The 27,075-nt window shown below is 40.4% G+C and overlaps 2 protein-coding genes across 2 annotated transcripts in view; one reads left to right on the top strand and one right to left on the bottom strand.

Moving 5' to 3' along the window:
* The window catches only part of MCM6 (minichromosome maintenance complex component 6), a 34,470-nt gene extending 18,558 nt beyond the window's left edge, over positions 1-15,912 (bottom strand). The window contains exons 1-10 of the mRNA XM_033112872.1: positions 15,680-15,912; positions 11,949-12,095; positions 10,093-10,203; positions 9,171-9,420; positions 7,058-7,223; positions 6,629-6,774; positions 5,706-5,856; positions 5,323-5,464; positions 1,068-1,209; positions 233-340 (exon numbers count right to left, since the gene is read on the bottom strand). Of these exons, the coding sequence (XP_032968763.1) occupies positions 233-340; positions 1,068-1,209; positions 5,323-5,464; positions 5,706-5,856; positions 6,629-6,774; positions 7,058-7,223; positions 9,171-9,420; positions 10,093-10,203; positions 11,949-12,095; positions 15,680-15,786 (1,470 nt within the window). The 5' untranslated portion in view covers positions 15,787-15,912. The remainder of the gene's footprint in view (positions 1-232; positions 341-1,067; positions 1,210-5,322; positions 5,465-5,705; positions 5,857-6,628; positions 6,775-7,057; positions 7,224-9,170; positions 9,421-10,092; positions 10,204-11,948; positions 12,096-15,679) is intronic.
* Positions 7,985-8,191, top strand: LOC117026258 (protein transport protein Sec61 subunit gamma-like). The gene has a single exon (XM_033112873.1). It carries the CDS (start codon positions 7,985-7,987, stop codon positions 8,189-8,191), a length of 207 nt encoding a protein of 68 aa, XP_032968764.1.
* Positions 15,913-27,075: the final 11,163 nt, after the last annotated feature.

Here is a 27,075-nt window from a genome sequence, read left to right as displayed (position 1 = left end):
GAAATTCTGACAAGTGAAACGCTAAAAATTTCACCAGCACCCTCTACTTTCTGTCATAGCAACACATTTTCACAGTACCCTAAATAGCACCTGTAATTTGGATTAATAATCCTCTGGGCTGTTATCCATTTCATGTTGAAAGAATACGATTTATCCAGGTGAATGTCTCTAGAGCTACATCAACCCACAAGGCTACGGCGTGATGCAGCGGGACAGCAGTGGACACACGCACCTTCACTCCTGCTTTAGTGATGGAGATGGTCTGCTGTTCCATAGCTTCGTGAATAGCAACTTGATCCCGCACGTCCATCTTATCAAATTCATCAATACAACATACACCCTGTAAGCAAACAAATCCAGCATAAGAAACTGCCTTTCAGGTGTCAAATGGTAAGTAAACTCAAAGTCTGCACCAGAGACCTTTCCATATTCTAAACTAAGATAGCTAAGTAGGCAACCCTAACTTCCTTGACTAGAGTAAGATTAGTTAATAGATCCCAGAACTAGGAGGAACCATAAGCTTTTGCCTCATTTTATAATAAGAGCAAGACTAAAAACATAGTCATTTATTGCACTTTTACTCAACATAAAAACCTTGTGTGAATCTGAGTCAAAATATTCTGGGTCACCTCGGCATCAATTTTAGGCTGCAAAAGTGAAGGGTGAAACTGAAACAATGTTTAGAAGCATGTATGGCTACAACTAATATGCCTCAGATCTAAATAATCGATGTCAAACACACTTAAAATGCAACAGACGTATTCCTAGAGGTGTCATGATCTGGAAAGGAAAAAAATGCTGGGAATTCTAATCAAAGCAACCACACATGCTCAGGGCAGGCAATACATTCTAGAGACGCTCAGAAGGCACTAACTAATGACGACAATCCCAATTAAATTCTAGATTAAGAAAACTGAATTATTTACCAAACATGCCATTTGTAAAGGACATCTTTTTAATAGAAACTTATAGACAGAGTAGGGGATATTCTTTTCTCCCCCTCCTTCTTCCACAGGGTAGGGGATATTCTGATTTCTTTATATCCAAGAATATAAAAATGGTCTTACATTATCAGCCAGCATCAAAGCTCCAGCCTCAATGACAAACTCATGAGATTCTTCATCTCTCACAACAGCTGCTGTTAAGCCAGCAGCACTGGATGCTTTGCCACTGGTGTAGACAGCTCTGGGGCTGAACTCCTCCACATGCCTGTGGAAGGTTATCATATTCATTACTATTATGCATCCTTTCCAGGATTATCAGCTGACAGCATTTATGTCAGTTAAGAATCTAAATTTCTTAAAGAAAATCTGAGAGGTATTAAGCATAAGCAATCCATAAAGACTCATACCATAGACTGAATAGAAAGCCTTTCTCCTTTGGCCTTTTAAATACATTTAAATTCATTCCTGTCAAATATAAAGTGAACTTCACACGTGACAAAAATAACAATTTTAAAAGAGGTCTTTAATAATAAACAGTTTAGCAACAGTGATCTATGAGGAGATCTTGCACTTAAAAAATGAAACAAAACTAGATGTGAGATTTATTCTAAAAATGCAAGACTGGTTTATAAGGAAAAAAATCAGTAACATGCCGTATTAATAAAGGATAAGAACCAACTTATAGATGCAGAAAAAGCATGTGACAAAACCCAACACCCCTTCATAAAAACTCAACAAGCTAGGAATAGAAGAGACTTTTCATCAACCTGACAAAGGGCATTTATAAAAACCCACTGCTAACATCATATTTAATGGTTAAAAGGCTGAATGTTCCTAAGATCAGGAACAAGACACAGATGTCTACCCTACCTTCTATTCAACATATTGAAAGGTCTAGTCAGGGCAATTAGGCAAGAAAAAGAAAAGGGCACCCAGATTTGAAAGGAAGAACAACCATCACTATTTGCAGATAACATACTCTTGTATATAAAAAATCCTATGGAATCCTCTCAACACTTAGAACTAATACATGAGTTCTTGAACAGTCGAAAGATAGATGAACAATCAATTTTATTTCTATACACTTGTAACGGACAACTGAAAAATGACAATAAAAGTTCTATTTACAATAGCATCAAAAATAAAAAATAAGGGCCAGCCCAGTGGCTCAGGTGATTGGAGCTCCATGCTCCTAACTCCGAAGGCTGCAGGTTCGATTCCCACATGGGCCAGTGGACTCTCAACCACAAAGTTGTCAGTTGAATTCCTCAAGTCCCACAAGGGATGGTAGGCTCCACCCCCTGCAACTAAGATTGAACACATTTTGAGCTGAGCTGCCGCTGAGCTCCCGGATGGCTCACTTGGTTGGAGCGCATCCTCTCAAGCTCTCAACCACAAGGCTGCCGGTTCAACTCCCGCAAGGGATGGTGAGCTGCGCCCCCTGCAACTAGCAACGGCAACTGGACCTGGAGCTGAGCCCTCCACAACTAAGACTGAAAGGACAACAACTTGAAGCTGAACGGTACCCTCCACAACTAAGATTCAAAGGACAACAACTTGACTTGGGAAAAAAAAGTCCTGGAAATACACACTGTTCCCCAATAAATCCTGTTCTCCTTCCCCAATAAAATCTTAAAAAAAAAAAAAAAAAGAATAAAATACTTAGGAATAAATTTAGCAAAAGTGCAAGATTATACCTAGAAAACTACAAAACATTGTTGAAAGAAATTAAAGAAGGCCTAAAAATAAATGGAAAGATATCCCACGTTCACGGATCAGAAGACTTAATATTGTTAAAAAGCCATTAAAGCTCAAACCGATCTACAGATTCAATGCAATTCCTGTTACTATCACAGCTGGCTTCTCTGTAGAAACTGACAAACTAATCCTAAAATTCATGTGGAAACTCGAGAGACCCAGAGCAGCCAAAACAATCTGGAAAAAGAAGAATTGGATGACTCATACTTTCTAATTTTAAAACTACAGCGCTATAATAATCAAGATAGTGTGGTACTGGCCTAAAGACAAGACACAGAAACTAATAAAATAAACCTGAGACTTCAGAAAAATCTTGTATTTATGGTCAACTGATTTTCGACAAGGGTACTAAAACAACTTAATGGGGCAAAAGAATAGTCTTGATGCTGGGACAACTGGATATCTACATGCAAAATAATAAAGTTGGACCTCTACTTCAAACCATGTATAAAAACAAACTCAAAGTGGACCAAGGACCTAAATTTAACAGCTAAAATTAGCCTGAAGAATCAAAAGCAGGGACCTGCAGACACATGCACACCAATGTTCACAGCAGCATTATTCGCAATGGCCCAAAGGTGGGAACAACCCAAATGTCCTCCGATGGGTAAGTGGATAAACAAAATGTGATAAATACATACAATTCAGTCTTAAAAAGGAAGAAAATTCTGAGACATGCTACAACATGGGTGACCCATCATTATATTACACTAAGTAGAATAAACCAGTCACAAGAGGTCAAATACCGTATGATTTTGTGTATATGAGGGACCTAGAATAATCAAATTCAGAGAGAAAGTAGAATGGTGGTTGCTAGGGGCTAGGGAGAGAGGGATACGGAAAGTTACTGTTTATTGGGAACAGAATTTCAATTTGGGAAGGTGAACAAGTTCTGAAGGATGTGTAATTTACCACACACACAAAAAATGGTGAAAACTAATACACCAATGTTTATAGAAGAATTGCTTATAAAAGCCAAAGTAGAAACAATCCAAATGTCCCTTAACCAATGAATGGATAATTAAATGTGGTGTATACATGATAGAATATTAGTCAATAAATGGAAATGAAGTACTACTGATGCATGCTCCAACATTGCTAAACCTTGAAAACATGGTAAGTGGAAGAAGCCAGTCACAAGTATATACAGTATATATACAGGATTAGTATATATACAGGATTACACAGTATTAATTCCATTTACATGTCCAGATAGAGACACTAAAGTAGATTAGCGTGGTCTATCGGTACGGGGGAGAGAATGAAGAGTGACTGCTAGTAGGTACAACATTTCTTTGGAGGCAATATAAAAATGTTCTAATCTGACTTGAATTATGGTTGTACAACTCTTGTGAATATACTAAAACCACTGAATTGTACACTTTGAAGGGGTAAATGCTGTATGTAAATTATATTGCAATAAAGATAAAAAACAACCACTTGCTAAAAAGGCTATTTCTAAGACAATCAAGTATAATACAATACTGTTATCAGAGAAAACATTGTAGTACATGTTCACATGGTGGTGGTGGGGAGGTGTTAGGTGGGGGCAGAGGGAATGGAGAGAAAAAAAGAATTCTTTTCAACATAGGACTATTGTCTTTAAATCTAGAACTCAGTCCCTGATATACTTGAAAAAAATATATACTTAATTAGAAAACTCCAAACCAACTAAAAATGTTCTACATTCTAAAACAGTGCCATGTTGTAAATTTCCCAAAGGCATCTTGATATAAAGAATGCATGCTTTGCAGTCAAATAGATCTGAGTTCTAAGACTCATGGCTCAGCATCACTTGTCTGCTATGAGAAATTGGGCAAGTTACTGAGCCTCAGACGTTTTGTTTGCCTCCCTGAAAAAAGAGGATATTACATTGCCTGCCTGGGCGCTGCAAGGATACGGCATAACACACACACATATATAGTACCAAGGACACAGCAGGTGCTCAAAACCGGGTTATTATTTTGACCTCTAAGTTTCTTAAAAGTTTGAAAGTAAGAACTTGTAGTACACATGCTGATAAGGTTAGCATAAAATGTCTCAGGCTCATTGTACTGCTTTTGGAAAAGCGTGTCCTGTTTAAGGACCTTAGAGATCTTTGTATTCTTTGTCTCAGCAATCCTCTGCCTAGGAATTTACCCAAAGGAAACAAAAAATAGAAAATAAAACAAAAATTTATACACATCATGGTGTGCACTGTATCAATATGTATAATCATTAAAATAAATTACAACAGGCTAGGGAAATGATTTTGTAAGTTACAGTACACCAACCAAAAACAATTGTGAAAATAAATACAAAAATATTGAGGGTATATTAAAATTATGTATGCTGTGACTTAAAACCATGAAATACATATTCCTGTATTCAAATATTATACAAAGATTAAGAGTCCTATATGTGATTGAGATAACAGGCAATTTTCCCCTATTCTAAAAAACTGTAAACTGTTATATTTTATTAAACAAATTACAGTATTTAATCTAAGTGAGTTATACGTTCAACATAGTCATAATTTACACTCCTGCAAAATAAAGGCACATGGTTGCATTCTTGGTGGCAGAGAGCCAGGAACTGTGCACATGCTTTTCCGGCTGTACTACCTTAGGCAAACACTCACTTGAGAAACTGGCTCTTAGCTGTACTTGGGTCACCAACAATGCAAACATTTATGTCCCCTCGAAGAGAGGTTCCTTCCCCTGTCGTCTTTGGAACACCACCGAAGAGCATCAGCAGGACACCCCGTTTTACTTCATCACTGCCTGAAACGAAATCCCAAGGTGTTTTTCAGAAAGAGGTTAAACAGCACCGGAAACAACACAGGCATGTTTACTCATCAGAAGAGCAGAGACAGCTGAGGCAAAGCTGACATGAAAAGACCTCTGCTTAACACACTAAAAAACTTTCATGATCTAATCTGTGTGCTTTAAGAAATCACATGTTGCTCTTTTATAATCATTATTTAGATTTTAAGTTTATGCCACAAATGGATAGAACTCTTACCGTGTATAGTAGGGAACAAGCTGGTACAAAGATTGTGGTATAGGTTTTTATCTTGACTCATTTCAAACACTTTCTCCCATTCCTTCACCGTCATTTGGTTCTTAATGCTCTCAGCTGTCTGTTCCTCATCTCGGAGCTCTTTCCCTCCAAACTGAGGGAAGAAGAAGAAAGGAAAAATGTTAGTATAGAAACAGTCAAAATAATGTGAAAGAGAAGGAACTCAACTATGAACAAAATATAGTCTGAGAGGTCAATTTTAGAATCTGCTGACTATAAAAGTGTTTTATTTTTAAATCCCCAAACTAGTAAGCCCTAAGTTAATCAAGATCCTGAAGAGTTTATTATTTGTCCAGTGAAATAACAACAACAAAAAAGCTACCACCATTGTTTTGTATTGCGATCTAAATAAATTTGAGAGCTCAAGAGATGACCCATAATAAAATGTTAGCCAATAATATAAAGATGAAAATGAAGTGACAGAATATTATGTTTTCTCCTCTTTTTCCAATTCTGGACTATTTTCAAACGCTTTCTCACTTTTTTCACATTCAGGACATAGAATCAAGCTGTAACACCAAGGTCCATCACTCTCAGGAAGAGCAATGTACTTCCCAGAACACTAAATCTTTTTATTTGTACTTTCTCTAGGAGCATGACTGAGGAACTGTGATAATTAAAAATCAAAAACCCCACCATGGATAATTTGTAACAATGCATTTAAAGCAATGAGTTCTTATATATGAAAACAAGTAAGACTTTTCCTCAAGGTCAGAAAGACAGACACGAAAAGATTTGGTTTTAAAACTAAAAAACCAAATCTCAACTCAACCCCGTACCTTTAACACTGACTAGAGAACTCTAACTTTGTGGCAGCCATAAGGGATGTGTTTGTCAAGCTTTGCCATTCTAGTAAGAGGACTCACCCTTGGGTTGGTTGGAGCAACACAACAGGCCAGAAAAACCAGCCTGTATGAAAGGTCCCTCACACCAAGGGCCCGAAGTCCTCGAATGCCTTCTGTCTCATACCCATCAACACCAGTGACACGAGAATTAGTTTCTGCACGTGCTCCTGAAAGAGTAAACGATAAGCTGTTTCATAGCTCAAATCTGAAGGTTCTAAAAATCAAAACTATTCAAATAAATGAAACCTATAAATTCAAAGATTTCATTTAGGCTGAAATTTTTCTGACGAACACCTTTTGTAGCAAAATCAATTTGTCTTTTGTTCTCACCACATTTTCTTATTCACTCTCTGATTGGTAGCCAAAATAAGACAAGGAAGATACAAGAAGCTAGATACCAGGCAGTGCAGGTTAACAGAATTTGTTAAATTTGAGCCACAGATGACCAACCTGGTGTGCTAAGCTTAGAGACATCAGGCACAACAATCAGTGTCCCTATAAAGTCACACTTGTCACCAGCTTGAGCTGACTCCACAGCTTCAGCTCGCAGGATCACTTCTAAACTTCGAGGGATACTTCCTCGAGGAAGCTCAGCTTGAGTCTCTTGAATACGAACCTGTAACAAAGACAAACGGCCAAGAATAAGAGATCCCCTTCAATGCCACACAATCTAAATTAAATGTCACAAATATCGGCATATTCGAAACTACCTTACGGTTTGCAGATTTTTGACATGTGCCAAATTATCTTAAAAATTCTCTACCCTAAAACCCCAGTTTAGTAAGAGATTATATCTATTTAAAATCTTCACTTTTACTCTCATTAAAAAAGTTTCTTTTTTTCTTTGTTCAAACTGACTATGCAGTTTAGTATCTGTTCTATGTTCCATCCTCCTTTAAATTTTCAGGGAAATTCCATAAAAAATTTCACATACTTTAAACCCACAACCTCCACCTCAATGCAGCTGTTAACATTACTTAGACACACATACATTTTTACTGTATTATTTCAAACAAATTGTAAAAATCAAGGTACTTCCTCTCTAAATATTTTAGCACTCATCTCCTAAGAATGTACGTAACCATAATACCATTATCACACCAAGAGAATGAAATATTTAATTCCATAATGTGTTCTATTATCTAGTCCATCTTCAAATTTCCCCAATTGTCAAAAATGTCCTTTATTACAGATGTTTTTTTTTTTTCAAACCAAGACTCAATCTATTCAGTTTATATGGGGTTGTTATATCCTGTTCTTTTTCAAATACAAAGCATCTCCTACTCAAAGTTTTTGGTAGAGTATGTACTTCTTATAAACTAAGTATCAAATTAATGTAAGAAAAGTAAGGACTGATCCGAGGTGTTGGTGGACATCATGGATCAGGTAATGGGGTTTGCTGAGCCAAGTGGGCAGTTTGTGAAGGACTCAATTAGGCTGGTTAAAAAATGTACCAAACCTGATAGGAAAGAATTCCAGAACATTGGCATGGCAATAGCAATAGGATTTGTTATACTGGGATTCACTGGCTTGTGTGTGAAATTGATCCCTATCCCTATTAATAACATCATTGTTGGTGGCTGAAATACCCTTTTCGAAGAGGGTTTTTTTATCTTGGGGATTGGTGAACCAGTGAGGACTTGAGAAGCTCATAGAGTAAAAGTTTGTATATATATTTTGTGTTTTTCTCTCATTTTTTTCCTTCCAAGATATCTTCTATTTCTAAATTAAAATAATTTCACACACAAAAAGGACTAAAAACTGAAATAGTAATTATTTATCTTAGTCCAGTACTCATTTTTCCAGGCTTTAGTGCTTGAACTGCTACAACTTTTCTTTCCCCTTTGGAGATTCCAGCGTTACTAAGTCCTGCAGAGACCTGAGGCACTCCTGTGTCCCCCTTTATTCTTACTGCTATCATTCAACTCTAGCCCAGGTACTACAACTTCCAATTATTAGTCTCTTGTTAAATGCAAACCACTGTCCCATGAATCTTCCTTTTAAAAAGAAAAATTCACATGCCCTGAAAATATATTTCCCTTACTTATCAACATAGGTCCAAACTTCTCAACCTGAGAGCTAAGCCTCCACGTACCTCCATGCCTCATACCAAACCATCGCTCAGATGCTCTCCAATGCGGCTCCTCTACTTCAATCATAATCCTTACTGCTATTGCCAAACATGTCCATTTGCACGTGTCTTTTTATTCACGCCTTCCTCCCTCCTAACCACCAACACCAAGTCTTACACCAACAGGTCTCCACTTCTCCAAAGTTTTCTTAACTCTAGATAATAATAGTTAGTATTTATTCTTTAACAAATACCTTTTGTCAGTCTGAAGAAGCTTACAATCCAAGATATTAAAGGTTAAAACACATTTATGTACTGATAACAAATTTGTATTAAGAATTTTTGGCTTAACTCTAGTCACATTTGGTAATCCTTGCCTTCCAGAAAAACTGACTTTAACATCGCCTAATAAGCGTGCAATAATAATCGCAGTGCCTAGAAGCGAATTGTTAGCATAGACCAAATCTGACCTTAATAGAAATGAATAAATACCTTTTGAAAATCGACAAATCTGGATTTATTTGTGTCAAGCAGGAATCTCTTTCTGTTGGCACAAACTGGATTCCGGCATATGTTTGGCTGCGTGTATTTGAACTGCTGCTCCACGTCCTTGATCACTGTCTGACAGTCCAAACACAGGAAAGTTCCGCTCACGAGCTCTGGGTGAACTGGGTGCGTCCGCACCACCTGCCCGCTGATGCGAGTGAGCAAACCGATTCTGGATGCAGTGAGTTCCCGGATTCTGTTTAGAGACGGATGCCCCATTGGTGAGTAAAGGACACCAAAAAAATGAAATTTTAATTATAAAACAGGATGATCCCATCTTTGTTTTATATGCAAATATACTTTTTGTTGATCTACAATTTCTAAAAAAGTACATACTACTTTCATAGTAAAGTTATCATGGGAAAAAAATTTTAGATTCCGAAGTTCAGAAACACTTCCTTTACTTCACAAACCCATTTTATATTAAAGAACTTAGTAACTTAAGTAATTTCAGTAAAGTTTTCAAACTATTACTTCAATTTCTTCCAGTAAATTAGTTCTTTAAATAACTGTGAAAGGGGAAAACTGTTTAAAAGTTATGCCATTTAAGCTTTGACAAAAATTTCTAACAACTAATGTTTGTCACAATTTATGACTGTTCTGTTTTCATATTTTCTCATTTGACTCATTTTCCCCAAAATGTTCTAAAAGGTATCCTAAAATACGACAACACTCAGAAATTGCTTCACTTAATTTACTTTCCATTTCAACTCCCTAGAAAAATCTATTTCTCCGAAATAAACTTTTTGGACAACTTACAACGGTATAACTTACAGATTTAAGACGACAACCTCCTGAGTTTTCTGACAATTAAGTGATCCCTATACTATTTGGTGAATTGCCTTTCTTCCAAAGAAGGGTTTCTTACTTGTGTCTGGTAGATAGGTCTTCGAATGCAACATAAAAATCTTTGGCAAGAGGGATCTCTTTACGGTCTTTGATGAAGGTTTTCACGGCCCGACATAGGTAAGGATAAACTCTGAAAAGGAAACAAAAAAAGATGAACTGACATCCTCAAGAGGCTTATCACCTAGGCCTCCTTCCCCCCCATGCTTGCCAACAGCTGAGACTAAGTAATTTCATCTGGTTACAACCAAGCCTTAGAATTTAACTATGCAGGACACCTCTATTATCTAGTTCAGGTTTAGGAGCCTTTTTCAATCCTCTCCTATCCCACCACAAATAGATCTAAGACAAAAGAAACACAAAAGATAAAATGCTATACCTGAATACCTATTATCTTTAAAAATAACCATTTAGCACACATAATGCAGGCCACTCGTCTAAAATGATGCTACCTCTCAACAATCTGGGGGGTTTATGATCTAGCAAGGCAACCTCCCATTTGGTGTCAAGGTCGAGTGTATTTTTCTAGGTTTAATTCTTCATTGGTAAGAAGTAGATGAGGGCAGGGGAGCAATGTGTGTACTGATGCAAGAGCAAATTGGCAGAACGTCCCATTTGACTGGATAGACTGAAGCATGCATGTCCTCTTGATATAACTTCCCAATAGCAGCTGTAGCTTGGTTTAAGCAGTGGGATCTGAAGTCCTCTGAAAAATTAGGTACTTTCAGGAGACACAATTGCTGCATGACCAGTGCATAAGGTTTGGGCATAAGTGTTTCTACCACCAGCCCTAATTTTTTCTCTCTCTCACTTGTCAGTACAACTTTTCCTGCTGCATAATTTCACAATGAACTCTGCTGCTATCTCTCCAACTATTCTTGACGGTCAAGTATGATTAGAAACATGGAGACAAGGCCTCTATATCCGGTCTACCTGGTTAAGGAACAGGACTACGTTTCCTTACTCCTGGGTCTGCGTTTCTTTCACAACTGTCCATAATGTTTATTTTAATTTGATTTTATTTATATAGATTGTCATATTTATTTAATCCAAATACAAAGATTTGTGTTAAAAGGTGTTTCTTGCTTTACACAGCAATTAAAATAAAAATGAAAACCTAAGTTATTAAACACAATGATTAATTTCTGCCCCAAAATACCAATCAGCTATTAAAATGTTTTCAAGGGATTTTACATGACACAGAAAAATATGTTTTACTTGTTAAGTGAAAAGGGCAGGATGCTCTATCGTATGATCCCAATAATTACATATACGCAGATATACATCAACATGTGTTAGGAGATCCTTAGGAAATGCTGCACTTGCTGACCTGAAAGGTTCTTGGAACCTTGTTGCAACAGACCTGCTAATGATGGTTACCTATGGGTGGGGGATCACAAGTGTACAGATGATTTTACTCTCCCTGTTCTTCTCTACTTTCTAAATTTTCTACAATATACACTGACTTTTATAATTTAAAAAAATTAAACTTCATGAGAAGAACAATGTCACTGTTGTAAAGACATCCCTGATCAAGAACAGGATCCACATAAACTTTTGCAAAACATCTATGGGCGTGCGTGGGCATGGGAAATCAAATGAATGGCACCAACAGCACTGAATGCCACACACAACTTAAGTAAACAATCCTCATAAAACTTAGGAAAACTATATAGAAAGCAAAGGTTTTCAACATGTGAAAAATAGTCAACTCTAGAGAGGCCTAAATTATTAGTTCAGAGCAATACTAAATTGACCACTGGCTGTATCAAAGGGCCTGTGTGACAACTGCCCTTCTGACTCACAAATGAGTCCAAAAAGAGCTGGCCTCCCCAGGCTCCAGGCCTATTTAAAGTCAAGAAGATTAATACACCGTACCTATAGAACTCTTCTTGAATCGTGGTGGAAAGTTGTTGGTTAAACTGCTCCAGGTCCACAAAACTCACAACCAATGTATTTCTCTCAGGACGTATTAGCTCTTCTGCTAACTGCAAGTACTTAATTTCTCCATCGCTGTTCTGGAACCTGGGGATACATGCAAGTCACATTAAGCTGAAGAATTAGGCAGTAAAAGGAAGACTCCACATGCCTGGTAATTCAGTGTACTGATTAAAGATCATCAGCTTTAGGGTAAGACAGGTCCGTTTTAGTAGTATGTAACTTGGGGCAAGTTACTTATCCCTTCTAAACCTGCCACTCTCTTTTTTGAAAAAAATTAAAACAACATGAAAAAAAAAAACAGATTAGGACATCACTTTACCTTCTAAGATTACTGTGAAGATTAAATGAGAGAATGCCTGTAAAAGGTTGTATGCAGAGCCAAGAACATAGAAAAACTGGATCTTCAGATTTTAACCTGAATTTCTTGATTTAATATTTTCTAAACAACAAATGCTGACTACTCTTTTACTATTGTTATGTGTAACTAAAATTGGGAAATGTTAAATCAAGAAATTCAGGTTAAAATCTAAAAACTCAATTTCTATCGAGAAGACTGACAGATTAGTTGTTGGTTTAAGAACCAGAATAAAGGGGGCCTGCCTGGTGGCTCAGGTGGTTGGAGCGCCATGCTCCTAGGTCACCGGTTCGATTCCCACATGGGCCAGTGAGCTGCGCTCTCTACAGCTAAGATTGTGAACAGCTCTCCCTGGAGCTGGGCTGCCGTGAGCAGCTGGTAGCTGGCAGCCGACAGACCAACGACCAGCAACTGGCTGCTGACGACTGGCAACCGACTGCATGGGGGGGGGACGACAACACACGCAAACCTCGTAAGACCAGCATGGGCCAGGGAGCTGTGTCCTACACAACTAGACTGAGAAACAACAGCTTGAACCAGAGTGTGTGTGTGTGTGTGTGTGTGTGTGTGTGTGTGGCGGGGGAGGCGGAAGAAGGGGGAAAAAACCGAACAGAATAAAAATACACAGAAATAAGGTTCTTCACTGCCCAAGACCTCAGAAAAATGGGAACATACACACAAAATAAAGCTGGTGTGTTTTTTCTAAAAGTATCATACAAACATATTTGCTTTTCGTTCTTTTAACATAATATGCAGATCAGTTTTGAGGCAAAATCAATTCCTCCTTCAAATACAGCATGTTCTAACTCTGTTAAGATTTACTGAACGACTCTGCAAAAGCACTATGTAACTGAAGCTGCAGATGAGTGCTGTTCCTGCCTTAGGGTTGACACTCTCAGGAGACACTCCTACTAAAGAGAGGTACAAGACAACCTAAATGTCCATCACAAATGATTTAAAAAAATGTGGTATGCACATACAGTGGAATACTATTCAGCCTTAAAAAAGGAAATTCTGCTACATGTGTCAATATGGATGAACCCTCAGGACATTATGCTAAGTGAAATAATGATTCTACTTACATTAGACACCTAAAATAGTCAAATTCATACAATCAAAAAGTGGGATGGTCATTGCCAGGCTGAAGGAAGGTGGAAAACGTTGAGGTACTAATCAACAGGTAAAAAGTTTCACTCAAGGAAGATGAATAAACTCTAACAGATCTACTGTACAACAACCCTGTACCTATACTCAACAATATATTGCAGTTAAAAATTTGTAAAGAGGGTAGATCTCATGTAAGTGTTCTTTCCATAATAGAAGAAAAAAGGAAAAAAATGGGGGAAGTGCAAGAAATGTGATAGGGGAACATAAAGTAATTCTACCTAACATCTAGAAAGGCTTCATGCATCTAAAAGGTGGCACTGGAATTCAGCCTGGAAAGACTTAAAATCTGAAAAACAAGCAGTAGATAGACTGGTTACAGATGTCTACAAGTACGTGGCAGTAAGAAAAGGTCTGGAAGGAAGGTGGATGATGACAGGCTGGCTGTGGGAGATGAAACTGAAGAGAGGAGCTGTGAAGAATTTGGACTTTTTCCATAAGCAATGGCAAATCAAAGTTGGTATTTTTAAAGAGAGTTAGCATTTTTTCCCCAACGAAGGACAGGGATTATTTGTTTTGTTCATCATCATCCCTAGCATCTAGCTGCATGGTAAACTGCAAGGTAGTGAAGGTAATGATATCATTGAAATGAAACATTCATTGAGGACCTCAGTAATGTGGTGTGGTGGCTAGGTGGGGTTAAGGATGGGATTTACCTTGAAGATGAAGTGGCTGACAGGTAAAGATACTGGAAACGATATTACCAGATATAATGGAAAAGGGCAACTTGGGAACATAAGGGAAAAAAGGTTTGGTGTTGTCTGATCGGTTTATCAGGTTTCACAAAGGAGGTGTGAATCTTTAACTGAGCTTTGAAGGATGAATATCTGTCACGCAGAGAATAACATTGCCGAAGGTAGGGAAATATAAATTATGGTTTTAAGTAAATCACAATTTTGTAATACAGAATTATTCACAATAAAAGTGGAAACAACCCAAATGTCCACGGACATATGAATGGACACAGAAAATGTGGTATATACATACAATGGAATATTATTCAGCCTTAAAAAGGAAATTCTGGCACACGCTACAACATGGATGCTAAGTGAAATAAGCTGGTCACAAAAAGACGCATACTTAATGATTCCAAGCACATGAGGTATTGTCACCCGCACAGGCAGAGAACAGAATGGTGGTTGTCAGGTGCTGAGGGGGTGCCGGGAAAGGAGTAATTGTTTATTGGGTGCCTAGTTTCAGTCTGGGAAGAGTTCTGGCGAAGGATGGTGATAATGGCTGCATAACAAGGCGAATGTACTTAATGCCACTGAACTCTACACTTAAAAAAGCTTACAGTGGTACATTTAAGTGGTAAATTTTATGTGATGTATATTTTTCAAGTAAATAAAGGATTCATAGGACATTCCAAAATGTTTACCTTTCATCCCGAGGCAGCAGAATCCACACTCTCAAATAAAGAAGTGAGTATCTACACTAAGAACAGTTAACTGGCCGCAGTGGCATCGAACCGGGGAGCGGGGGTACGAGAGGCCAGGAGCCCAGAAGGCAACGGAAAAAGAAGTGGGGGGCGGGGTTTGGAAGGAAAGGACGGAAAGGAGAATGTTCAGCTACTTCTAAGCAGGGTAAGGCTCACCCTCACCCCAGCACGTTAAACCACAGGGAACACTCTAGTCCTTTCATCTCCACAGGCTCCCGGGTTGCCAGGGACCTGGGTGCCAACACCAGGGTCCTGGCTGTGCAGTCCCTTCGGGCGTCTGCCATGATTCCAGTGCCAGTTCGGCTTCTCGCTCGACCCTGCCCACGCGTGGCGTAGCCGGACGTCACTTACCGTCCCGGGGCCTCAATTTCCGCACAGGTGATCGGGGGCGACACGACCACCAGCCTTAAGGTAGTGAAGACTGAATGGTGGAGTAAAGCGCTTAGCCTGGGGCACAAGAAGAGCCTGAGGAAGGGTTTGCCATGGATTTCACCCTTGCAAACCAAGCCAGCCGGTCCTAGCTCCTAGCGGGGGCCTGGCTAAGCCCCAACTGGGGCTCGGGCCGCTCCCCAAGGCGCGCGATCGCGGTTCCGGAACAACCGCCGGCCACACACCTTAACCCTGCCCTCGGGCACGGGGCTTCCCGGGTTCCTAAAGCTGGGAGGGGATGCTCGGGGAAGTTCGGCGAGAAAGGGCAGACCGCGGACTTACTCCTCCAAGAAGTCCAGGAAGAGCTTCTGGCACTTCTCCGCCACCTCGTCACGGACTTCCAGGCGCTGGCTGCCGGCGCCCGGCTCCGCTGCCGCCGCGAGGTCCATGGCTGTGCAGCGCCGAGGGGCAGGCGCCGACACGCTGGGCCGCCACGAGTCGCCTCTCCCCGACGCGGCGGCTTTGCGCTTACCGCCGCCGCCGCCGCCGCAGCTCCGCCCGTCGTGGCCCGGGCCGGCCGCAGCCAATCGCGAAGCAGGAGCACGGAGATTTCGCGCCAAACTTTCCGGAAGAACGCTGAGACCTCTCCCTTAGTCCCGCCCACGAAGCGGGGATTTCGCGCCAAAAGCAAAAACCTGCTGAAACGGGGTGTGTGTGTGTGTGTGTGGGGGGGTGTCTGCCTGTGCGTCTGCGCAGTGTGGTTGGGTCCTGGGGAATCTGGCTTCTAGAGCATGTTAAAAAGGCCATATCGTTGTTTGTGTGGCTTTTCAAATGTTCTTCACATCATTCCACTGACATTAATTGAGCAGTAAGCGTAGGGCTTTATGGAAGAGAAAAATGAGTAAGAGTCAGACCCTCAGCTTGGGCCGTCTCATCGGAGGAAATAAACTGTAAACCAGGGTAAAACATTAAAAGAGCGAACATGGATGTACACACAGTACCGGGCATGGGGAGTTGGCATAGTTATGCTGGCAATGCTGACCCGGGAAAATCAGCGAAATATTTGACTCTGTTGATTAATTGCTCTCTTCAACGCACTCCTTGCTTGTGACCTCCTGATTTTTCTTCCCCTTTCTTTGGTCATCTTTCTCCGACTTCGTTTCACTTGGTTTTTCTCCTATCTCTTTGGCCATTCTTGTTTAGCCTCCTTTATAAGCGCCAAGTCTTCTTCAGTGAGTCCCTTAAATATTCTAGTCCCAGAGCCTTCCTTTCCCATAAAGGAGCTCTCTTGGGCTACTCCCTTCAGTCCCTTGGCTTCAATTAACATCTGGGTGCTGATGACTTACAAATGTGTGTCAACAGCTGATACTGTTTCTTGAGCCTCCAAGAGTTTAAGAGAAGCCTGGACCACTTTCAATTTTTGAGGCCTTCAGCACATTAAAAAAATGTTTTCAATGTCAAAGAGGGTGACAGAAGTTATAGTAATTCTTTTAACACACACTTCACAAGATATTCACAAGGTTTAACAAAAATGCTCATTGCTAGTGTACTGTCATGGATGGGAGATTGTATGTATTACCTCATTTGAAGAGGATGAGAACCCTTGAGGCTCTGTGTCCATCCCTCAACCCTTCCCCAGCTCCAGAATCTGCCTGCCTGTGGACATCACTACTTGTATGTATTTTAGGAACCTCAAACTCACCCTGCTTCATGCTATTCACACCCCTCATCTACTAGGAATGGATCCAGGAGATATTTAGGAGTAGTATGCTGACCAGGTTGCCTAATACTCTCAAAAGGCCTCATTCTTTTCTTTTCCATTTTTTACCTTCTCTTCATCTTCTATTCTCGGGGTAGATTTCTCAAAACTAAAGTCCCACATACCAAAGGAAAAAAAAAAGCAAAGAACAAGAGTGTAGAATTACAGGCTAATTTGCAGCTATGCCCATTTGAGAGAAAGTTGAGACTTCCTCTTTTCAACCTTACACACCTCACAGGTCCTCTCTTCCACCTTCAGACATCACCTCTGGACCAGAATAGCAGATGAGGTCTCCAAGTGAGGGTTGTGGGATACCTCAGGAGGAAGGTGTGGGTTATGAAGCAGCTCTGTGCTATATCCCAGGAGTTGTACGCCTCCGTGTGTGTGTGTGTGTGTGTGTGTGTGTGTGTGTGTAGGCCTGAGACTGCTGTCCTTAGAAGGGCCTGCTTGCAAGGTTGAGCACTGGCTAGCATTTGGGAGCTTGACTGGTAAAGAGTTCCCTACACTGGTATCATATGACACCTCCCATAAATGATAAGGATGGCTCACTGTGCCTAAAACGTTTGTACAAACAATGTGGTTTGTGCTGAACATCTTCTGAGTAGTATTTGGAATCTTGATATGTGCTAGGTAGACAGTGCCTATTGAACAGCACCAAGAAAAACTCTGGGCTTTTCTAATGAGCTTTCCTGGTAGAAAATGTGGTATGTGTACTGTCATGGTTTGATGCTGGGGAGAAATTGGTGCGTTCTATATGAGTCCATAGGGAGAGGACTCTAGGAAGCTTGTACTTAGTTTCCTCTGGACTTTGCCTGTCCCATATACCTTTTCCCTTTGCTGATTTTATCTTCTACCCTTTAGCTGTAACAAATCATAGCTGTGAGTACAATTTTATATATTGAGTCCTGCGAGTCCTAGCAAATCATTGAAACTGAGGATGGTTTTGTGGACCCCCAACACAATATATGTTCTTTTCTTAACCTTCTTATAATAGAATTTCAAACATACACAAATGTAGAATAATAAAATAACGCCATTTTTATTTTATAATAGTCTAAATAGTATATAATGAACTCCCATTATATAACCCCAATAACCATCAACGTGTGGCCAATCCTGTCCAAACCACACACTCCATCTACTTTTCCCTCTACATTGTTATTATCTTAATATTTTTATTTTAAATTATCTAGATACTAAAAGTTGCAAAAGATAGTACAGAGTTCTCATACATTATTCTGTGCCCATTTCCCCCTACTGTTAACATTTTACTTTACTGTAGTACATTTGTCACAACTAAAGAACTAACTTTGGTACAGTACTATTAGCTAAACTCCATACATTAGTTGGATTTCACTAGTTTTCCTCTAATGTACTTTTTCTTTTCCAGGACCCCATCCAGGACACCACATTACATTGAGTTGTCCCGTCTGCTTAGTCTCCTCTGCTCTTTGAAATTTCTCAGACTTTCCTTGGTTTTGATGACATTGATAGTTTTAAGGTATACTGCTCAGGTATTTTGCAAAACATCTCTCAATTGGGATTTGTCTGATGTTTTTCTTTTGCTTAGACTGTGCTTTGGGAGGTAAAGCACAGAGGCAAAGCACAGTTCTCACCACTCCCTTATAGTTTTGAAGCAAATCCTAGATACCGTATCATTTCATATGTAGCTATTTCAGAATGACTCTCTACAACAGAAAGGCTCTTTTTCCTGAGACGTATGTTTGGCTTAGAAGGAAAATTCCTTCAAACAGCTGTAGCAGTATGGGTTGATGATACTGATTCTTTTAAATCTAACTAATATTTTCCTAACTAACACTTCAACTTACTTTGAATAAAGTCAGCAGATTAAATTTTTACATGATTTATTTTAGGTGATATGCAATATTCAGTAAGATATTTATCAAATCATATTAGAAAAAGTTTCTTCCAAACACGGTTAATCTTCATCTTACAAAATATTTAACATATCCTACCTCTTATTAACAAAGTAAGAAAATTATATGCTAGCTGTGATAAATTACTTTTAACAATAAATGACTAAATGTATTTTTAGTCATTTGTCTTCCTCTTTAGTTACTTAAAAATATGAGAAGTTTGATCATGATGTCTATCAAATTAGTGGAGAGAGCAGTAGGATTGATGGCAGTTTTTACCTATTTTTATATAATACTTATTTAATTTTTTCAAAAAGCTGAATACCAGAATTACATACACACAGTACTGAAAAAATATTTAAAACTTCCATAATACTTCTCAATTCATAATAACATCATTTTAACTGTACCCTACATTATATTGTTAATTAAGAAATGAGAAACTGCATATAATTTTACTTGTGTTTTACAGCTATTATAAAAATTGATTAGTTAATATTTTATATATGTATGATTTTAATATTTATTTGATTGCTTTTATAATCATCAGTTTTACAAAATGTGTTCCATATTTTGTCTCCCAGTGGCTTTTAGACTATTTCTTGAAACAGGTATTACCATGTTTGTTTGAACTGAAAAACAAAGTTGGATTATTTTTTTCCTAACAAAACAGTAAGTGTGATTTATCTGATTGATTTACAATGAGAACAACCTTTACTAAGTGGGTTATGTGGTGGACATTTTCTAGACATTGAATAACCTAAGTCTTCAGCTCCAAGGTTTTGAGCAAAACATATTTCAAGAACATTATAAAATGAAACCACTCTATTTAAAAAATTGGATAAGCAAAGGTGTGTTGAAATTAACAGGATTTTTTTCTTCTCAAGTTTAGGAGAGATTTGGGCAGCAGAAACAGATTGAAAAATCCTCACAAGAGATGGTGGGGAAGTTTTGGAAGTAGATGCAGTCACTCAAAAAGCATCTGAAGAAAAAGAAGAAGGCAGGTCCAAGCATAAAACGCTGGGGAATATCAACATTTAACGGGAAGCTGAGAAGGAAAATGCCATGGGAGAGACTGGGAAATTATAACCAGAGAAATAGGAGGAGAACCTGAAAAGTCAAGAGAAGATTCTAGAACTAATTGTTGTCAATGGTGAATGCTGCAGAGCTGTCAAGGAGGATAGAGACTGAACATGGTGGAACAAGTTTCAGGAATACGAAAGGGGTAGAAGTGAGACTGCAAGGGCATGAATGGAGGTGAGGAAGCAGAGTGAGTGGCAGAACTCTTGCTAAGTTGGCCTGCAAACAGAGAGTGGACTGTGAGAGATCTGCTCTGCTCTGTGTGAGTAGAGAGACTCTTGACATAAGTTTTGGAACTTGAAACCATGGGTTGTTGGAGCAGAGGTGCAAGGAGAGAGACAGTCACCCAAGTCAGCAGTTACTCCTTCCCTCTGAGAACCCAGGAGAAGAGGGGAAGACTACACAGGCCTCATTTTCTGTGATAGAATATGTGAGTGTCTCACTCCAGGAAGGCCTGCTGCTCCCTCTTCCACTTATATGGCTGGAGTCACCACGTATGGTAGGCAGGGTCAGGGGCTGCTGAAATCCAGTCCGACTCTACCAGCCAGCCATTCACCCTGGAGTAAGGAGAACTTTGTTCCAAGTTGTGCAGGGGCGCCAGATAGGCTGGCAGCTTCCCTGCATATAGCCCTTCTCTCTCCAAGAACATTGGCCTTAGCTAATCCCACTCCTCCTCCTCGAAAGGCAAATATGGAGAAGTCTTTTGCTTCACACAGATGTGTGCAATAAAGGAGCATTCACTTAGAACTGCACCAGAATCCAGTCATATCTGGAAGGACATTTTGTAAGTCTAGTAAGTGGGATAACTTAACCAGTTAAGCACATGAACTCTGGATTGGAGTCCTGACTCCACTACTTAAGTGATCGTGGGTAAGTTACTTCACATCTCTGTGCAATGGGTTTTTATCTGTGGGATAATAATAGTGCCTGCTGAGAGGGCTGTTGTAAGGATTAAATGAGATAATATGTGTAAAGTGCTTCATAATATGTGTAAATATGCCTGGCACATATTAGAGATCATACTCATTCTATTCAACCCTGCTCAGGTCTGATTCATAATAATGCTACTTGTCTCTAAAATATTTGACATAAAAGTGTACTCATATAACATATAAATGCATTATGGTACACCGTGTGTGTGTGTGTGTGTGTGTGTGTGTGTGTGTGTGTAACCTTGCATGGAGTGCTCTTAGGAGTGCTCAGCCAAGCCGAGCCACTGAGGCCCATTGATCTGTGTACTCTGTACCAGTAAAGGTTAGTTAGCCCAGCATATTGCAAACTGCACACCGTCTGCTGCAGTTTGTTCTGCCGCTCGGCTGTATTTAGGACAAGCATGTGGAGATTGGTGGAAGAAGGATGTTAGGAAGGGCATCATAAACACCACAGCCACCTAGGAGGAGAGACTGAGAATGGTACTATGACGTGTGCCTGGGAGAAACTATGGTGCAAGGTATGTCTTTTTTTTTTTTTTTAATTTATTGGGGTGACAATGGTTAGTAAAGTTATATATACTTCAAATGTACAATTCTGTAATACATCATCTCTATATCACATTGTGTGTTCACCACCCAGAGTCAGTTCTTCCATTACCATATATTTGATCCTGTTAAGATATGCCTTAACTTCAGAGTTTTTAAGGAGGTCCAAGAGCAAATGCCAATGTTCCAGGAATGCATTTTCCTGAGAACTGTTCTATGAGGACCCACGCAGGGCTGATTTCTGACTGGCACTCCCAAGTCCAGGGCCCCAGAGACCCCTTACTAACATGGGATATGCGTCCATTATTATGAGACCTGTCTCCTTACTGTTTCACCTCCTCCGTGAGGCTCTCTGACCTCCCCACTTATGGTTTTCCCTCCTTTCTCAGAACTCTCTGGAAACATTACATCACCCAGTTGGCACATATAATTTTCTTTCCTTGTTTAAAAACATTTTTTTTAATTGGGGAATATTGGGGAACAGTGTGTTTTTCCAGGACTCATCAGTTCCATGTCAAGTCGTTGTTTTCTAGTTGTGTGGGGCACAGCTCAGCTCCAGGTCAAGTCGTTGTCTTCACTCTAGTTGTGGAGGGCACAGCTCACTGGCCCGTGTGGGGATCGAACAGGTGATCTTTGTGTTATGAGCCCTGCGCTCTAACCACGGAGCCAACCGGCCGCCCCCTCGTTGGTTTACTTTTCATATTGTTATCTTTTGGCTTGATGTCAGACATTTTTTTGACTGTTTAAAATGGGGAACTTGGGAAATTGAGTTCTAAGAAACAAAAGAGTGCATTTTCTTAATTTTTTTTTTATTATGGAAAATTTCAAAAATACAGAGGGTACCGGGCCGGCCCGGTGGCTCAGGCGGTTGGAGCTCCATGCTGCTAACTCTGAAGGCTGCCGGTTCGATTCCTACATGGGTCACTGGGCTCTCAACCACAAGGTTGCCGGTTCAATTCCTCGAGTCCCGCAAGGGATGGTGGGCTGTGCCCCCTGCAACTAAGATTGAACACGGCACCTTGAGCTAAGCTGCCTCCAGGATGACTCAGTTGGTTGGAGCGCGGGCTCTCAACCACAAGGTTGCCAGTTCGATTCCTCGAGTCCCACCAGGGATGGTGGGCTGGCGCCCCCTGCAACTAGCAACGGCAACTGGACCTGGAGCTGAGCTGCGCCCTCCACAACTAAGGCTGAAAGGACAGCAACTTGACTTGGAAAAAAGGCCTGGAAGTACACATTGTTCCCCAATAAAGTCCTGTTCCCCTTCCCCAATAAAATCTTTAAAAAAAAAAAAAATACAGAGGGTACCAAAAAATGTATACACATTTTAAGAAAGGGAAAAACTATTAAAATTGTACTACTCAATATATACCAATAACAAAAGATGAATACAAGTCATGTGTATGTATTTTTTTGGCACCCCTGGTATAAAAAGGTAGAGATGGTAGGACTATGCACCCCCATGTATCCATCACCTGGTTCAAGCTTGTTGGATCTATAACCTCACCAGTTTCTGATGTCAGCTTATTTGGGAACAAACTTCGGACATCGTATAATTTCTTTTGCAAATGTCCCACTATGTATCTCTGTGTATCTCTAAAAGATAAGCACTCTTTTTAAAAAGTATACTCACTATATGAGACGCTGTTATGCACCCCTCAGACCCCCCCAGGCTCACCTGTCTCTCATTCCACTTTCACGAGGGCTCTTAGGCCCTTGCCTGGTGTCTCCTGCCCTCTGTGCCTCTCAGGCTTCGCTGTTGTCACCATTGAGGAGCTGGCTCATGCCTCTCAGAAGGACCCTGGAGGAGGATCTTTGATCAATGGAAGAGGAGAGTCAGTGGTTAAATTTCTTCTTCTTAACCAATCCCCTACCAAATGGATATTTGTGTTAGGTTAGGTTGTTTTTTTCCCCACCCTTCTTTCCGCCCCCCACCCTCACCTCCATGAAAAACAACAGTGAAATAAACATCTTTGTATCCATGTGTTTCTGGAGAATAAATTTCTGGAAGGGCTGGTTCTAGGTGAAAGGGAATAAACACTTTACATTTTCATAAATTACCAAACTACTTTCCAGTAAGATTGTACAAACTTCTCTTACCAATGCACAGGGCATTTTCATTTTAAGTGAAATAAGAACCTTTAGGTAAATGAATTAGTTCTAACCTTAGAATTACTGGTTGCGGTCTACTGATAGGCAAGGATTATTTGGGCAATAGAAGGTACCTGGTGCCCCTAAAATCTCAGCAATCCCTACCCCAAACTTGCTTCATTCATTCATTCAACCATACAACAAATACTTAATGAATGCCTACTATGTATCATCAGTACTAAGATAGGTACTAGTGATACTTCAGCAAACAAAACCAAGTCGTAGTCTGTCATGAAGTTTATATTCTAGGGGGCCAGGCACACTGGAGCGCACTGAAGCCTGATATAATTCATTCCTTCTTGATATTGAGTCTCAACCAGCCAAATTGTTTCAGTTACAATTTTGGGCATGATTATTACCTAGTGTTTCACAAAGAGATAAAACCATCTCCTTGGCTTGAATTGAGAAAGGAAATTTCACACTTCATATTTCAAGACACGGATTCGTACTCTTCATGTGCAGTTGTGGCAGGCTGTGCAGGCATCCTGGGTTAATTGTTCATCTTTTATCAGCCCCAGGAGACTCATCTTGGGCATAGCAGACTGGTGGGTTGACAGGCAGCTCAGAAAAAGATGCACTTACAAGCAGTTCAGGTGGAACCAAATGAAACATTTTCCTGATCTGAATGCAAGTCTACCAAATTATTCTAAAATAATTAAACAAAACAGAAAACAAACACAAAAAGCTGATGCTCCTATCAGCAATTAGGATTGTATGACTAATAGTGACTTTGTAGAAAGCTCTGGGTTGCACAGTATGTCAGAGGCAACAAGGATGGCCAGTTTAATTCCTAGCAGGATTTTAGCCAGAATGTCCAAGGTTGTAGGATGTGTGGGTTTTGTTGTTGTTGTTATATTTTTAATTAACAGGAACAAAGGACTATAGTGCTTTGTGTTGCTACTGGTTCCTTCTGTACTACGGGTCTTCAGTGTATGCATTCTGTCCTTGGGTCATCAGCGTGTTGGGGTATCCTGCAGTGGGCAGCCACTTTTGTAGATAGGGCTCTTAGAAACTTACAACCTAATGATGCAGGCAGGATACAAATACAACTGCAAATTACATACATATGCAAATATACCAAAATACATAAAGTATAAAGTGATATAAAACTAGAATTTAAAAATGGAGGATTCTAATTAGGATATTTTCTATAAAATGAGATAATCTATTGGGAGACAAAATAATCACTGATTCCTCTCTTCTTCCATCTGTATTATTTCCAGATTCCTATCTTTGATATTACTAATTCTTTCCTCCATCTGGTCAGCTCTGTTACCTAAGCTGGCTATTTCATTCTTTGTTTCTTTTATTGAGTTCTCATCTCCAGAATTTCTATTTGGTTCTTTTTAAAAATTGCATCCTCTTTGGAGAAATATTCATTTTGTTCTTTGATTGTGTTTTTGAGTTCATTTAACTGCCTGTCTGTTTTCTTGCATCTTGTTGAGTTTTTTCAGAACTGCAATTTTGAATTCTCTGTTATTTAAGTCACATATTTCCATGTCTTTAAGTTTATTTTCTGGAGAGTTTTCATTTTCATTCTGAGCTGCCTTGTTATCTTGGTTATTCATGGCAATTAATGAATTATTATTTCTCTGCCCGAGCATCTATAGGAGTGGGTTCTGCCGCAGGTTGATATGAAGAGGTCTTTCTTTTGCTTTCCAGTAGGTGTTGCTGGAATGTTTTCTCTCCCACTGCAGCCTTTTATTCTTTCTCACGCTGTAGCATTTTATTTTCTCTTGCACTGGTTCAGCTTCTCATGCGATGGTAGGTGGCTTCTCCTCTGTAAGCAGGTTGCCTGGGTTCTCAGGGCACCACCTCTGTGGGAGGATGTGGAGGGCGATAGAGTTCTGAGCTTCTGAAATCCCAATGCTGCCTCTGTAGCCCCATGTGGAGCCTGTGTGTCTCAGCTGCTCTGGTTGCCCCCGCAGGGATCTGCCCTGAAAGGTGGGGGCGAGGTGGGCTGTGAGAGGCCGCTGGTGCGTTTGAGCATTGGCGACTACCAGCCCACAGCTTTCTTGTCCCTACAGCTCTTTCCCTGTCTCCAGAATTAATGGCTGTGGCTGCGGGGACTGTCACTCCACTTCTCAGGACTGTAGATATACTGTTCTTTAATCTGACACTGCTATTGTTTCTTGTGGAGCCTGTTTCAAACACTGGGAGGGTGGAGGTGGGGCGAGCCCTGGAAGGGTGAGTGGGTGGGTGGGAGGCGGGCAGGCTCTGTGTCATTGTTTTCTGTTTTCTGCTTGGCAGTGAGGGCTTAAACCACAGTTCTTACCAGAGGTCTCTGCCCCAAATGCTGGGTTCAGCTGTATTAGATGCTGATCCCTCAGGCAGGACTGTGGGCCACAGGGAGTGCGCCTGCAGCCTGAATTCCTCCCTCTCCCAAGACTGCAGTGCGGCCTGGACTGCATCCCCCAGTTTGTGTCTTTGTACTTCCCCCTTCCCTCCTTCTCTGCTCGCCAGATTTGCCCACCTTCAGGTGATTCGACTCGTGGATCTCTCAGATGTGCTTGTGTGTTGCTTAAGTTATCTTTTGTTGAATTAGAGTTATTCAATGTGTTGTAACATCCAGGGAAGATTTCAAGAAGCAGTCTTCATGCCACCATTTCTGTGACATAATCCCCCTCCCGTCTTCTATAAGGAGGTCTCAGCCGAGGTACCAAAGAAGACTTCTGCCCAGGGCCTCGGGTAGAGACCTAGGAATGAAGCTGCCTAGGCTAGAAATGTAAATATGTGAACAGTAAGACCAGCCAAAGGGGTCTGAATCCTTGACTTCACCTCTCTTCAAACACTGCAGTGCAATGGTATGAGGAGGGCAGCTTTCCCCCATGAGGCCAGGTGAAGCCTTTGTAGTCGCCTATGGCCAGGCCTGAAACATCACGTATATTTTCAACAAGGAGCCGGACTCCTCAGTCAGTAGATCCCATGGTATTGTGCCTACTGCTTTGCTATAAAGTGGGACTCAGCCTGAGTCGTAGTGTGAGATTCAATGTTGGTGCATCAAATGTGTAAGCCCCTGGATACTGCTGTTATAATAGAAGAGGCCTTGTGGGTAGGAAAGAAAAACCCGTACTTGAAGTATGCATTGAGTCAAGTCAAGGTGAATCGCTGTCCTTTCAACTTGCTGAGAAGTGGATCATTGGTCTCCTTAAGAGATGGTGCCATACTGGGGTTCAGCATTGATTGCTGTCAATGGCAGATAGGACATTTGGCAGTGAGAGTAATTACATCAGCCTTGGTGAGTGGAAACTCATACTGGGTCCATAGCCTCTATCTCTGTCACCTGGCTACTCTTTCATGAGCCTACTGTGCCAGCTGATGAGAGAGTCTGGCTGACATCAACTAGCCAAGTCATTCTGTCTATCAGTGCTGCTTCTGTGGTGGATCTTCTCTGGT

This window comes from Rhinolophus ferrumequinum, chromosome 8 (assembly GCF_004115265.2).
Source record: "Rhinolophus ferrumequinum isolate MPI-CBG mRhiFer1 chromosome 8, mRhiFer1_v1.p, whole genome shotgun sequence".
NCBI classification, from domain to species: Eukaryota; Metazoa; Chordata; class Mammalia; order Chiroptera; family Rhinolophidae; genus Rhinolophus; species Rhinolophus ferrumequinum.
This window is presented reverse-complemented; position numbering and strand designations above follow the sequence as displayed.

Excerpts from the sequence above, each read along its gene's own strand:
- LOC117026258 (XM_033112873.1), top strand. The coding sequence starts at position 7,985 with ATGGATCAGGTAATGGGGTTTGCTGAGCCAAGTGGGCAGTTTGTGAAG.